This window comes from Plectropomus leopardus, chromosome 5 (assembly GCF_026936395.1).
Source record: "Plectropomus leopardus strain MGB_pleo_1.0 chromosome 5, ASM2693639v1, whole genome shotgun sequence".
NCBI classification, from domain to species: domain Eukaryota; kingdom Metazoa; phylum Chordata; class Actinopteri; order Perciformes; family Serranidae; genus Plectropomus; species Plectropomus leopardus.
Genome location: NC_142180.1, coordinates 24,714,797 through 24,727,663, shown reverse-complemented (window position 1 = coordinate 24,727,663; position 12,867 = coordinate 24,714,797). Strand labels below are relative to the sequence as shown.

Here is a 12,867-nt window from a genome sequence, read left to right as displayed (position 1 = left end):
CATTCAGTTCCATATAATTTTTAGTCAGAGACACAGGAGCCACTGGAGAGAGCCTAGAGCCACATGCGGCAGGGGTAGGCACCCTGCAGTAAAGTAAAAATAATATCTTATTAGATAAATAAAAGACACTGTCGCTTTGTTTCTGTTATAATTACTCATAATATTGGCAACTTTTGTGACTGAGCCCAATGAAATGTTAACCACTTTAGGGACTGTTGTTAATTTATCAGAGGATGGGGGTGGCTGGGATGTGATTTTTTTTTTTTTAATCCACCCCAAAGAATTTTTTTTATTATTATTTGAGCCTCCCTGAGTGGGTTTGTTCCATTTTCGCACTGGCGTATGCCTGCCTTGTGCCGAATAGGCAGAGTCTGGACACCATTTCACAGGTACTGTAGCTGGCAGATTCACCAGACCTGCCTGCTAAAATTGTGCTTTGAAAGCGCTGTATACATCACCATGACCAAATGTCCTGTACAAACGTAAACAAGTCAATAAATATTGATAAAACAGTGAACTATTTAAACTGTTTTGTCAGCTGACAGTTTCGTGACAGATTTCACTACATCTAAACTGCTTCCCTGACCTTTGCCCTTATACGTTGAGCGGTACATTGGCACACTGAAATGGAGTGCACCCAGTGACGTGGGGAGAAATGCATGACCCTCCTTCCACCTGAATTTAATTGTTAGATTTTAAAAACGTACCTTTTGCTGTTTGAAATGTTGAAAAGAAGAGTTGAAAAGAAAACTTGGTTTTGTACTCCTTGCATATGCTGGTTAGTTGGGGCAAACTTTATTTTTGGCAAGTTTTAGATGAGACGTGAGGAGTAAAGTGATTTTAATGAAATATCATTAAATATTTTAAGCTTGGATTTGGTTGTTTTTTTCGGGCCCGAAGCATTTGTTCCACATTATGTTCAAGCTCCATCAGAAATTTTAAATCCAGCGATAATTTCCATGGTTCAAAATGTTTCCATGATATTTTACCCCGTTTCCATGACTTTGTGTAAGTTAAACATTTCAGCCGTCATCTAGCTTCATGTCAACCATGTGCCGTTTCAGCTGTTATGAAGCAAAGCACAAGATTTTCAATTGGTAAATGAAAAACAACATTAAACACGTTTTGGGATTTTTATGAACATGTTTTGAAAAATATTTCAAACAATATATATTCAAAACTTTTCTAAAACAATCTGTTGATTCCAAACCATTTCCAGGCCTGGAGAACTATTTTTCCTAATTACATAACTTCTCTGGGAATTTCATGACCGTGGAAACCCTAAATTTCTGTTTTTACAGTTTCTGGCCATGACAAATGATGTAATTTGGGCAATTAAAAAAAATCAGTAGTAAAATAAATACAAAATACACAAGTTGTGCCAAATAAAAAAAAAAGTCCCTCCCAAGTGCTTGAAAAATATTTGACATGCCTCCCCCTTGCTGCACCACCCCCTCCACTCTCATCAATAACAAACAGTCCCTAACAAGCCTACAGTAAGTGCAGTTAGTGGGCTATCTTGCATACAGGAAAATTGACTATCAATTTAGCGCCACAAACCTCAAAACAACCTACTATATACTGATACAGTTGTTGGTAAAACAATGTTTTATACAAACACACAGATAGTATTAAAAGCAACATTTACACTACTAGAAATGAGATAGAAACAAAACCATGCTGAGATTTTTATTCAAGTCTCAACTAAGTGATAGAAATGCTTTACCAATTTACATAGCACTAAAAACACCTGTTGTATGCATGTGACAGGAAAATGTCAAAATAGGCTGCAGCTACATGAGATCTCAATAGCTTTTAAGGGCAGTTTTCTGTCTGTACAGTTAATCCATTTATTACGCAAGTTACTGAAAGCGGACACTACAGGGGAGACGAGAGTGCAAGGTGTTTAACTCCACAGCAGTTATTATTTTAGACAAAACTGTAAATGCAAATATTTGCAAACAAGGCTATAAAAAAGTAGGTGGACCTCAGTTGTAAAACAGTTTTAAGTGACTCAATTAATGGCTTTACATTTCAGACTGGATTAACTGGATCAAGACCAGATAATAATAAAAAAATACTTAACATAAAAGACTCACAAATATTACTTTACCACTCCCACAATGTCATACACACAGACAAGAGGCCTTCGTGATGTTTTGTAGGCTTTATAAAAAGCCAACAGATGTACGGGCTGCACAAAATCTTCCAAGCGAAAAAAAAAGAAGAAAAAACAATGGCATGGCTCCTTTTTCCCACGAGAATCAATGAAGTTTCATTTCGTACTACCCCCGCCTAAATTCCGGTAAGAAGTGCTAAGAATGTGATCGTTAATTATACATACGGTATGAAAAGAAGAGTTCATGTGGTAGAAAGAACAAAGTAGCCAGTAGAAGGAGTACACGGTGAAGATCCAGGACGGGCCAAAAGTTGTATAAAAGAAAAAGTACATTTCAGAAATAAAAAGGAGTTTGCACAGCGCCACAAACTATCACACTAATAAGCTTTCCTTTTTGCTGTGATAAATAATGGACCGAACGCTTTGAGCGACAGGGCCTTCTGGTTTGATATCATTATGGTACAAAATGTCCAAAACATTAACGTTGATGTAACAGATACGGTAGGAAATGCTGGGTGTGTGTTTGCGGTGTTGTTGAGTCAGGAGCACTGTATGACGTCAAACAAAGAGGCCACTGTCTTTAGCACTTGGTCCACTGCAGTGGTGGTTTGAGGTCTTTCAGCTTTCCACAGCGGGAGGTTCCGTCTCTGCAGAGATGGAGTTGTCTCCGTCTTCATACGTGTGAAGCTGTCGTTCAGCAGGACTGTCCGGGCTCCGTCTAAAAAGACAGTACATCACTCTCAAACACTGCTGTGATTCAGCCATGAGTGCTTGTATGTAAACTATTTAACAGTCTCACTAAGAAATGCCTTTACGAAAAAATATACAATATAGAATGCGTTATCAAAATGCATCAATTTACTTGAAAAAAATATAAAGTATAATGCGTTGTAAAAAAAACAAAAAAAAAGTGCAAAAAAATCTGCATAAAATATATGGTAAAAAAAACAATTGTCAGCGCTATGTAATGAAAATGAAATAAAAGTAACTTCATAAAATAAACAGATAAACAAACAATATGTATAAAAATAAACAAATAAAAATAAAACAAATATTCAAAAATCTAGTAACAAAATTAAAAATGTATGGTAGCAAAAACCAAATAATGTAACATGATGAAAATAGAATTGAATAGAATTAATTGAAATACTTAAATGCATTGTATAAAAACATTTGTATTAAATGAATGAATGAATGAATGAATCCACAGACCTTGTGAGCAGTTTCATGTAGGAACTATTTTCTTCTACCAAACTACAACGGCAAACCGAATCACCACGCAGAAGGAAGCGTGAGTCTGCTCGCTAACCAAGCACCATAGAGCTCGCCGGCGTCACGGCTCAGCCGAACAGAATACCACTTATGTGAACATCTCACACTGTTACGAACACGAGCCTCTCGTCCATGAGTACATTCATGCTTCCTTTGGTGCTGTGATATGGTTTGTGGGTGTAGTTCGGCAGAAAGAAAATAGTTCCCTTCCTAAAACTGCTCACAACAACGTCTGTGGATTATCTTGAGTAACCAGGTCATGATTTCAGGAAAGAGACACTGCTGTTGAGTTTTTCAAATGTATTTTTTTGAGTTTGAAAGTGGAATAATACGTATTTTGGGGTGTACTGTCCCTTAAAACAGAGGATGCTTACATAGGGTACTTTGAGGTTAATAAATGGGTCTTAGAGCTACACAAAGTGCGGAGTGAAGATGTAAAATGGTTCTGCTTAAACATGAATACAGTATTTTTCCAAGGAAATTCCTGACTTTTTCACTGTCCATGAGCCAACATCTGCTTTCATATCCTGTTGGTCGCCCATGAGAATATCAAGTAGAGCAAAGATGCTGCAAAGACACTTCACATGCTATAATCACCTGTTTGGACTTGAAGCAGTGTTGTCATTATTCTCCTCGTGGGCAGGCGATTTTGGATTTTCTTCTACCTCCATATCATCTTTTTTCTCTTCTGATTCCCCATTTACTGGAGTGGAGTCTAGAAAATTCAAGTCCAGGTTACACCGAGAAAAATTCAAATACAACACACTGTAGGTGACATTTAACAAAGATTAGATTCCAGGGTTTGAAGTTTTTACCTGTGTTTTGTGTTTCCTTCTCTTCATCCTCTGGCTCCTTGTCCTGTGTTTGAGGTTTAGCTGCCACTTCCATCTTTCCAACAAAGCGAAGTTTTAACTTGTTGTAGACCTCACTTGCTTTTTCCATGACTGCATTGCTGGCTTTATACCGCCGGATCTACATTTTCCAGAACAAAATAAAAACACATGAAAGAAGTTGCAAATAGCGTTGATAATTTAGATGCACATTTGAGTGAACAAATAAAGTTTATAAACACATCTACACATGTAAAATGATTTTTTTAAAATTGAGTTATTAAAAACCACAGTAGACATGGCAAACTATAGTTCCCCAATATTTCTGCTCACATTTTATCATCTCAAACGCAGCATTAAACAGTGTATTAGTGTATTATTCATCGATCATTAATACTCTGGAAAGCAGCTGGTAACACTGTGAGACCTCACTTTTTCAAGTTTAATGTCCCTAAAATAACGCTGTTTTATATTCAGAATAGAGCGGTACACTTGACATCAAAAAGTACATAATAGATTAAACTGGGACACCGTGTCATATATGCTTTTTTCTATTATGTTAACTGTGGGGACCAAATTATCAGCAGAGGACTTTTCCTCTCCTAAACAAATGGACCAGGTGATTAAACCGATAAAAACGCAGTCAAATAATATAGTTTCACATTTAAAAAATGTGTTTTTCTACACTGCTCATTGTGGAGAGGCTGCTAACTAGAAGTACTTGTCTGCTCTGTACTGCTGTACAAACATGGCACAATCCACAGACGAGGACCCGCTCCCTAAGTGGATATAAAAGGATCATCTAAGGTAACAAAAACACAATGTATATTATCTTCAGTTGATTATATACTGTAGAAAACCTACTAATTTTATCATATTCTATTTCTGCCAATATATCCACCAATGTACTTAACACTGGACTTGCACGCAAGACAGATTTACAAACAGTTTTACTAAAGACAAGAAAATGCACCTTTTTTAGTGTGGCGATAACTTCAGCGTTCTTGTGGAGGATCTGGCTGGTGACAGGCACGGCTGCAAGTTCATCCAGGGCTTGTAGACACCGGTTTATGTCCTGAGAACACACAAAAATCAGTTTCTGAGTCCACATAAAAACACAGACAGATGGGAAACCGTATTTAGCCAAAATCATAGATGCAACTTACAGGGTTGTCCACTTTGAGTGCAAACTTTATGTCAGTGTGGAGTTTCTGTAGCTTTTCTTCTGGCGATGGCTCTGCATATCGACACACGGTGCAACAGTCAATATTCTGTACTGAACTTCCACTTACCCTCTCACAAAAACAATAAACATTGCACAGTTACAGTCAATAAAAATATGTTTCCAGCAGACGATGATTGCAGTGAACAAGCTGAGTGCGACTGTATGAGACACTGACCCTTTTTCTTTTCCACTTTCCTCTCTGGCGGCCTCTCTGGTTTGCGTTTAGGTTTTTCGGGCTTAGGCCTGACAGATAGAGAGAGGGAACTCTGTGATCTGTGTACATTATATTTTAATGAGGTTCGTCTAATGAGGTTTGCATACGGTAGTCTGTTCCCCATTGTGCACTCACCTCATTCTGGACTTCTCCTCTGGCCGTCTGGCTTTCTTCTCTTTTACCTCTTTCTCCTTTCTTTCTTTTCTCTCCTTCTCTTTCTTTATTCTTGCCTTCTTCTGGTTGTCGGGCTTCTTGGATGACTTCTTGACCTGTTGATGGAAAAACCAAAAGAAGTTGAATGTGTCAGCGTCAACTGCCGTCAAATTACTTTGAATAAAGCAAAATGTAACCCCCCGGTTACACCAAGAGCGTGTTCAATGGCGTTATGTTTGCGGCACTGTTTTTCTCCGTCTCACATGGCTCGGGAGCGTCCTGCCAGCTGATACGGTAAAACTTGCTGAGATTGTGCTCATTTGTCATTTTCCCCTGATTTCGTGGTCATTTTTGCTGGATTTTTGTGATTCCACCATGGCTGAATAGGCTACATATATACTTGTGTTCCATTTCTGTCTGTTTAAATTCTGTTTGTTTATGTTTTTACCCACTGTGTTGTGCTGCAGCCTACAGTCCCGCCAACAGCGAAGTGGATCAAAGAATTTTGGCCGAGTTTCAGTCAACAGACGTGCTCATCTTGATAATTATACAGATCAGTATAAAAAAAAAAAATCTAGTTATGCATTGAATAACTGAAGATTTGCGGCTGTGTTTTAGTTAAAACATATCCATCTTAATAATTATACAGATAAGATAGATACGTAGGAGATCTGAACTTTTTTTTGTTCAAAATACAGTGGTGCAAGGCGTTTTATTTTGAAGATTAACCGGATGCAATGCTGCTTAACTTCCTGCCTGGTACGATCTGCTCTGTGCAGCTTGACATGGCTGCTGTCCGTCTCCGGCAAAAAAAAAATACTTGGTGCGTTATTTTATGCTCCAAAGAGCGACGAGCCGCATCTGGGACGCTGCTGAGACATTCCCAGGTCCGCTGTCTAGAATATCCGTGACTCCGTAGGCTGTGCCATGGCCGTAACTCGCCGTTGACAGACCTGGTGGGACTTAAGGGTATCACATAATTTTTTTTAGTAAGCAACTGTACCTCAGTTGGTGCCGGAGAATCAGAGTCAGAGGGCGCAGGGATCGGCGGTGGAGGGGGTTTCTTGGACTTCTTCAGCGGGTGATCATCTACACCTTCATCTGAGCTGCTGCTGCTGTCACTGTCGCTCCCTTTTTTACCCTTGTCTTTGTCTTTTTTCTTTTGCTCCTCTTCCTCCTTCTCTCTCTCACGTAGCCTGCGGAGCTCCTCCGCCTCCTCCTTTTTCCGGCGCTCCTCCAGCTCTCGTCTGCGTTCCTCATCTCGTTTCTTCCATTCACTGATGCGGTCGGTATCACTGTCACTGCGAAAACAAAGATCGATCATTATGCTGCCTCTTACAGCGAGCTGGTATGTACCTCAGTGGTGCACGAACGGGGGGAAAAATCTGTAGACAGCCTGACCTGTCACTGTCGGAGGAGGATGAGGGTGCTCGTTTTGCCGGGGCAGGTTTGGGTTTCCGTGCACGAGGCTTTGGTGCTGGCTTTTCTGTGGGTTTGGAAACAATAAGCAGATAAAAGCAATAAGCAAAAAAAAAAGTCATGAAATTCTCAATTTTATAACCAAACAACACTGATCTCTACAATTTTGGGTAGAGCTGAAATTGATAAATTCGATCTGAAAGGAGATTGAACCTGAACCTTTCTTGCGTGGCTGTGGGCCCTTCCTAGGAGGTGGATCTGAGTCCGAGTCAGACTTCGAGCCAGAGTGGGATTCAGAGCCAGACAGAGCTGGTCGAGGCTTCTCGTCCTCTGAGTCGCTGTCCGCTGCTTTTTTCTCTGACCCTGATCCCGAGTCTGAGTCCGAGCCAGACGAAGCCTTCTGCAACATCACAGAGTAAAGAGGATAATTGAGTTGGAGACAAAGGAAGGAGTTACAGACGACCATGACAGAAGCAATACTCAAAATGTGCAAGGGAGCTGATGGTTCACCTTTTTCTTCCCTCTGCCTCCTGCTTTCTTTCCGCCTCGTCCACCAATTTTCTTCTCTGGAGTAAAATCCTGTTGAAAGTAACATTTATAGACTGTGAAGTCAGATACGACAATCAGAGCATGTTGTGCATATCTGTGTTATGTAATCACCTGGTCACTGTTCTTGCCACCGTCGGACTCTGAAGGTGTGGGGTCTGATTCAGAGGGGGATCCACTCTCCTCTTCATCTCTGTCACTGGATGAGCCGCGAGCCTTTTTTGGAGGGGGAGGCCGCTAAAATGGAAAACACAAGCATTCAAGTGGAAGAAATGAACTTCATAAGCAGCTCTCACAATCACTTGTTTCAGCCAAACAATGTGACCTGTCAAACTCGCACTCAAAAAGGAAAAAAGTGCTCATTGTGTTGATAACCCCTGATATAAACAAGGAAGCTACCACTTATTTCAGTAATTGGATTTTACTTTTTTTTATTCCTGCTGTCTAATTTTATTTTATGTATTTTTAATTCTGTATATTTTTTTTTTTTTTTTTTTTTTTTTTTTAGATATTTTATTGTCTTATTTTTGTAATTTCCTGTCTTGCAAAACGTTATGTATAGTTGTTTGTGTTTAAACTGCGTCTGCGTTTTATATTCATTTGCTATGTGAAGCTCTTTGGACTGCATGCTTGTATGAAAGGTGCTACATAAATAAAGTTGAGTTAAACAGTTGTCTATTTTTTCTTCCTCCTGTTTATATTTTTACAAAAGCGAACTCTCAGTAAATATCTAACCATTGTTAACTGATATCTGTGGTGCCGCAGACGACACTTGGTCGTCTAAGTGCAGCATTTTTGGGCTCATAATGTGACCAAGAATGCCATTTTCTGTTCAGCTCAACACACAGTTATAGTGTCCAATTACTCAAAGGCTATTTAGCTGAAATATGTTATTTAATTAAAAAATTAAACATCAATTACCTTAACAGGTGGCGGTGGCTTTCGCTTCACTCCTCCTCCTCCTCCTCCCCTTCCTTGGTCTTCACTCCCTGAATCGGAGTCAACCTCACTTCCTGAGTCTGCTTTCTGAGGCACGGGGGCATCTTCCTCATCGTCATCCTCATCATCACTTCCTCCTCCGGCGTTGTTGCCCTCGCTGTCAGACGAGCTGGCTGGCTGCAGACGAACCATGATAAGAGGATTAACACAAATTTCGTGACAGTTTATTACGTTTCGTCGACAGTTTGCCTCAGAAAGTGAAATGACACATGGGGACAGAGTTTCCGAAACAGAAGTGAACCACAGAAGCTGCAGTAAACATCACACCGTAAAGCACTAATGTGCAGGATTTAATGGCAACTAGTGGTGAGGTTCACAATTAGTTCTTGACTTTTTGTTTGACTTTTCCAAACCTTTCTCTGTTTCTATTTTATCATTTCTGCCTTTGCTTGTCTGTTAGGGCACTTTGTAAACATTCGTTTTTTTAAGGTGCTATATAAATAAAGTTATTATTATTATGAATTATAAGGAAAAATCTTTTGATTTGACATCCTCAAAGGAAAACACCACCTAAATTAAGGATTCCAATATATCATTTCCATGGCCAAGGAAATCCCAATCAATATTTGTGAAGATAAGCTACTCTCTCTGAAAGCCAGAAACCAGAGACGCAGGTGATATCAAAGGGTACAAAGTCTGGAGCTGCTCCATAGACAATGAAAGGGAGCCTGATTTAATGGATCCACGGTTTTCTTTTTTATACCCAAACGAGCTTTATTCTGTCGTGCCGTTCTCAGTTCTGAAACAGAAAATGGTCCCGTATATTCAGAACATCGTCGAAAACATCTTTCCCAATTCACTGTCAATGAAACAGCTCCAGAAATTATACTCAATGATATCACAATGTTGATTTTTTGTTGATCTTTGATTAGAGAGAGTTGTTCATATCTATTTAGACTCTTTTAGACCATAAGAACAACATGAATGAATTTTGAAAATACACAAGGTAATGTTGAACTGTGGATACTTCAGAATTAAGGATTTCTGACATCAGGCTGACTTACTACAGGCGGGGCGCTGTAGGAGGCATGTGGATTGTTCTGGATCTCCCATAAACCTTCGTTGAATCCCTTCCTTTTGTTGGGCTTTCCATAGCGTTCACTGTATTTTTCATAGGCAAAAAGGTCCTTTGCTGCAAGGAATGCTCTGTGAAACAGCGAGATAAAAGAAAATGTGAACAGTTGAACTGCTTAACAATGTTATAATTACACAACAGTCTCCCATTAGTATGCTTTACACTGACTTGAGAGGAGCAGACTGTGCCACCTAGTGATGGATTAATATACTGCAGGTGCCATCTTGTCAAACAGATGGCGTCTAGTGCCAGATCAGACATATCAACACATCCCTCAAAAACATACTGCACACTCCGACTGATGCAAGTCAATAGTTGACAGTGAACCTTTGGAAAAGAATAAAGTGTATGAGAGCAGACTGACAAGCAGCTGCGTAAGATAAAAGTGGTGATTTGTTTCACACCATTGCTCTCAAAGAGGATGTCATGCAAACCAACAAATGAGTCAAGGGCCTAAATTTGTAATTGTGCACAGACAATTCAACCATGAATGACAAAAAAGCAACTTTGAAACCTTGAGCGACATCACTTTTCTTCACTAAAACCCTGAGCAAATAGGTGCTTTTATTTCCAAAAACAGAATAAAGCAATACAGCTTAGCAATAAATGTGCCACAAATAGAAAAAAATGTTATAGATTTATAAATTTATTTTTAAAAAGGTTGAAAAAATGTCTAGGGAAAAAAAGTAATATAACTAGGGGGAAACTACATGTATAGCAAATTATCATAATTATGTTACAGATTTTTTTAAACACTTGTTTGCAGGTCATTTCATTTTTTAAGTTATTTATTAATCATTTATTTTTATTGGTTCTGTTATTAATTTCCTGCTGATTTTTGGGTCACTTCCTCTGTTAATCATTACCTTCTTCCCATGTTTTTAAAAAAACAAAGCTGAGTGCTAAATTTTCTTTTTGTCACATGCAGAAAAAAAATCAAATACATTTGCAGTAATTTAGGTTTAAACCAGATCATGCATACATGAAAGTTATTTCAATAAATACTGATAACTACAGCACTGTACTCACGTTTCATGTGTCCCAAAGAAGAAAATTGGGATTTTGTTAGGAGGTGGTTTCACTGCCCCATCAGCAACATCTTCAATCTGTGAACAAGCAAGACTTTCATGAAAAAAAAAAAAAAAGCAGCAAGGGAGTCAAAGACGCTGGTAGCATGTATTTACGCGGGTTATATCTGGAAAACAAAACAATACAGACTTTTTATTTGATTAAAATTGTGGATACGTAGTGTTTTATTATAAGAAGAGGTCTCGCTATCTAAGAAAAAAACGGCAGTAATCTCAAACGTCATTTCCAAAATATCGTTAGCTTCGCTGCTGTACGTTTCCACGCAGATTAATGATAGGCCAACAGCATCTCATGCAAATTATGCAGCTTGCACACTGCCCGTGGGCCTGAAACTCAGCCTGTCAGCGCAACAAAATATAAGTTATGTACGTGTGTGATTAGTATCCATGTCAGACAGTGTCGTGGATACACAGAGAACCTTCTCCAGCGTCCCATGCAGAGCAGCTCATCCCCTCCGCCCCTCCGGCTGCTGCCGCTGCTAACGTTACTTGCTTACCCTGGCTGGCCAGTGGGGGTACCCCTTCATTTTAGCGAAGACCAGGTCTCCGGGCTGGAAGTTGTGTGGCATTGTCCCGCTCCTCGGTGCAGCCTGGGTTCAAAAACTATTCGGCTGCGTAGCCTTTCTGTGTCTCTTTTGCTTTTTTTTTCCAGGTCGACGCGAAACCTGGAAACGATGGGGTTAGCTAGCAAGCTAACAGTACACTAACGTTACCGCGAGAAGAGACGGCGGAGGAAGATAGCAACAACGCACTGACGACTTCCGGTGAAATAACGCACGTAGTCTTCAAAATAAAGGACTGTCCTCGATATAAAAACATTGTTAGGAAATAAAATACTTTTTAACCATTGAATGAAAATGCAGTGGATTGTTTTTTGATAATATAAACCAGTCTCTGAAGTCATAACATTGAATCTAACTAATATCTAATTGGGATATACGATATTACTCCAAAAGTACAAACTGGCATTGCATGTTTTCAGTATAAAAAAAATAAAAAGAAAAAAAGCTCAATACCTACAGAAAACCGCTGACTATACAGAAAAGACTGAGGATGGGAGGAAAGTAGCCTACAGCACAGAATGGGAATGTTTTTTTAATTTTATTGGTCATTTTTTGTTGAAACATGAACATCAAGTATTGATTTGTTTTTAAATACATACATTATTAATATTGCAAATCGCCTTCTATAATAATAATGATGATAATAATAATAAAAAGAAGAAGAATTTAAAAGATGTGCTTCCAGTGAGGTAGACAGTACAGCCTGTCTGTCCATCCATCCATCTATCCATCCATCCATCAATCCATCCATCCATCCATCCATCAATCCATCTTAAGTGCCTTTCAGTCCACTATAAATATTTTGTTGCAATAAAAATGATTGAAATGAGAAACTTATTAGATAGTCTTATTAGATAAAACTGATGCTGACAAAGTTTTTCTTTGGGTACATAATAGAGAAGAGGTAGAAAAGAGGTAATAAATAATTATATATAGCCATATATTTTGTTGCGATACTCAGCATATCGAAACACCTTTAAAATCGCAATGATATTGTATTGCAGGTTAGGTATCATGACAATTGCATATGCTGGGTCCTAGATTCTACTGTACAAGGAATTTGTTTTGATATTTTGGTACCTAGACAAGAAGAGCTGGGCAGTAATGTAAAACATATATTCTAGGGTATGTGCAACAGTTTACAGTATTAAGGATTAAAAAAAAAAGTACAGCAATAGTAGTCCCAAAGATGTGCGTCCATGTAAAGTATAGGCTTTAGAAAAATGTGAATACCGTAGAAACACTTTCAGGTGTTGATGATTTTCCAAACAACTTTGCTGCTATTGTTATTATATATTGGTTAATACAATATTATATAAAGATATAAAGAATACCAAAGAAAACATACAAAAAAAGGACAGGAC

General features: G+C 38.8%; 1 protein-coding gene across 2 annotated transcripts; it reads right to left on the bottom strand.

The window, feature by feature from the left end:
* Positions 1 to 1,675: 1,675 nt before the first annotated feature.
* Positions 1,676 to 11,670, bottom strand: hdgfl2 (HDGF like 2). 2 transcript variants are annotated; one of them, XM_042484087.2, is made up of 16 exons: positions 11,438 to 11,670; positions 10,882 to 10,958; positions 9,782 to 9,923; positions 8,700 to 8,894; positions 7,893 to 8,015; positions 7,743 to 7,811; positions 7,446 to 7,632; positions 7,215 to 7,299; positions 6,817 to 7,114; positions 5,796 to 5,929; positions 5,622 to 5,689; positions 5,388 to 5,458; positions 5,195 to 5,296; positions 4,207 to 4,363; positions 3,989 to 4,106; positions 1,676 to 2,837 (listed from the first exon to the last, which is right to left on the bottom strand). In XM_042484087.2, the coding sequence occupies exons 1-16, from the start codon at positions 11,507 to 11,509 to the stop codon at positions 2,738 to 2,740; spliced, it is 1,998 nt and encodes a 665-aa protein (XP_042340021.2). In that variant the 5' UTR covers positions 11,510 to 11,670; the 3' UTR covers positions 1,676 to 2,737. The 2 variants fall into 2 exon arrangements, with proteins under 2 accessions (XP_042340021.2, XP_042340022.2); XM_042484088.2 differs by having other exon boundaries at positions 7,452 to 7,632; positions 11,438 to 11,669.
* Positions 11,671 to 12,867: the final 1,197 nt, after the last annotated feature.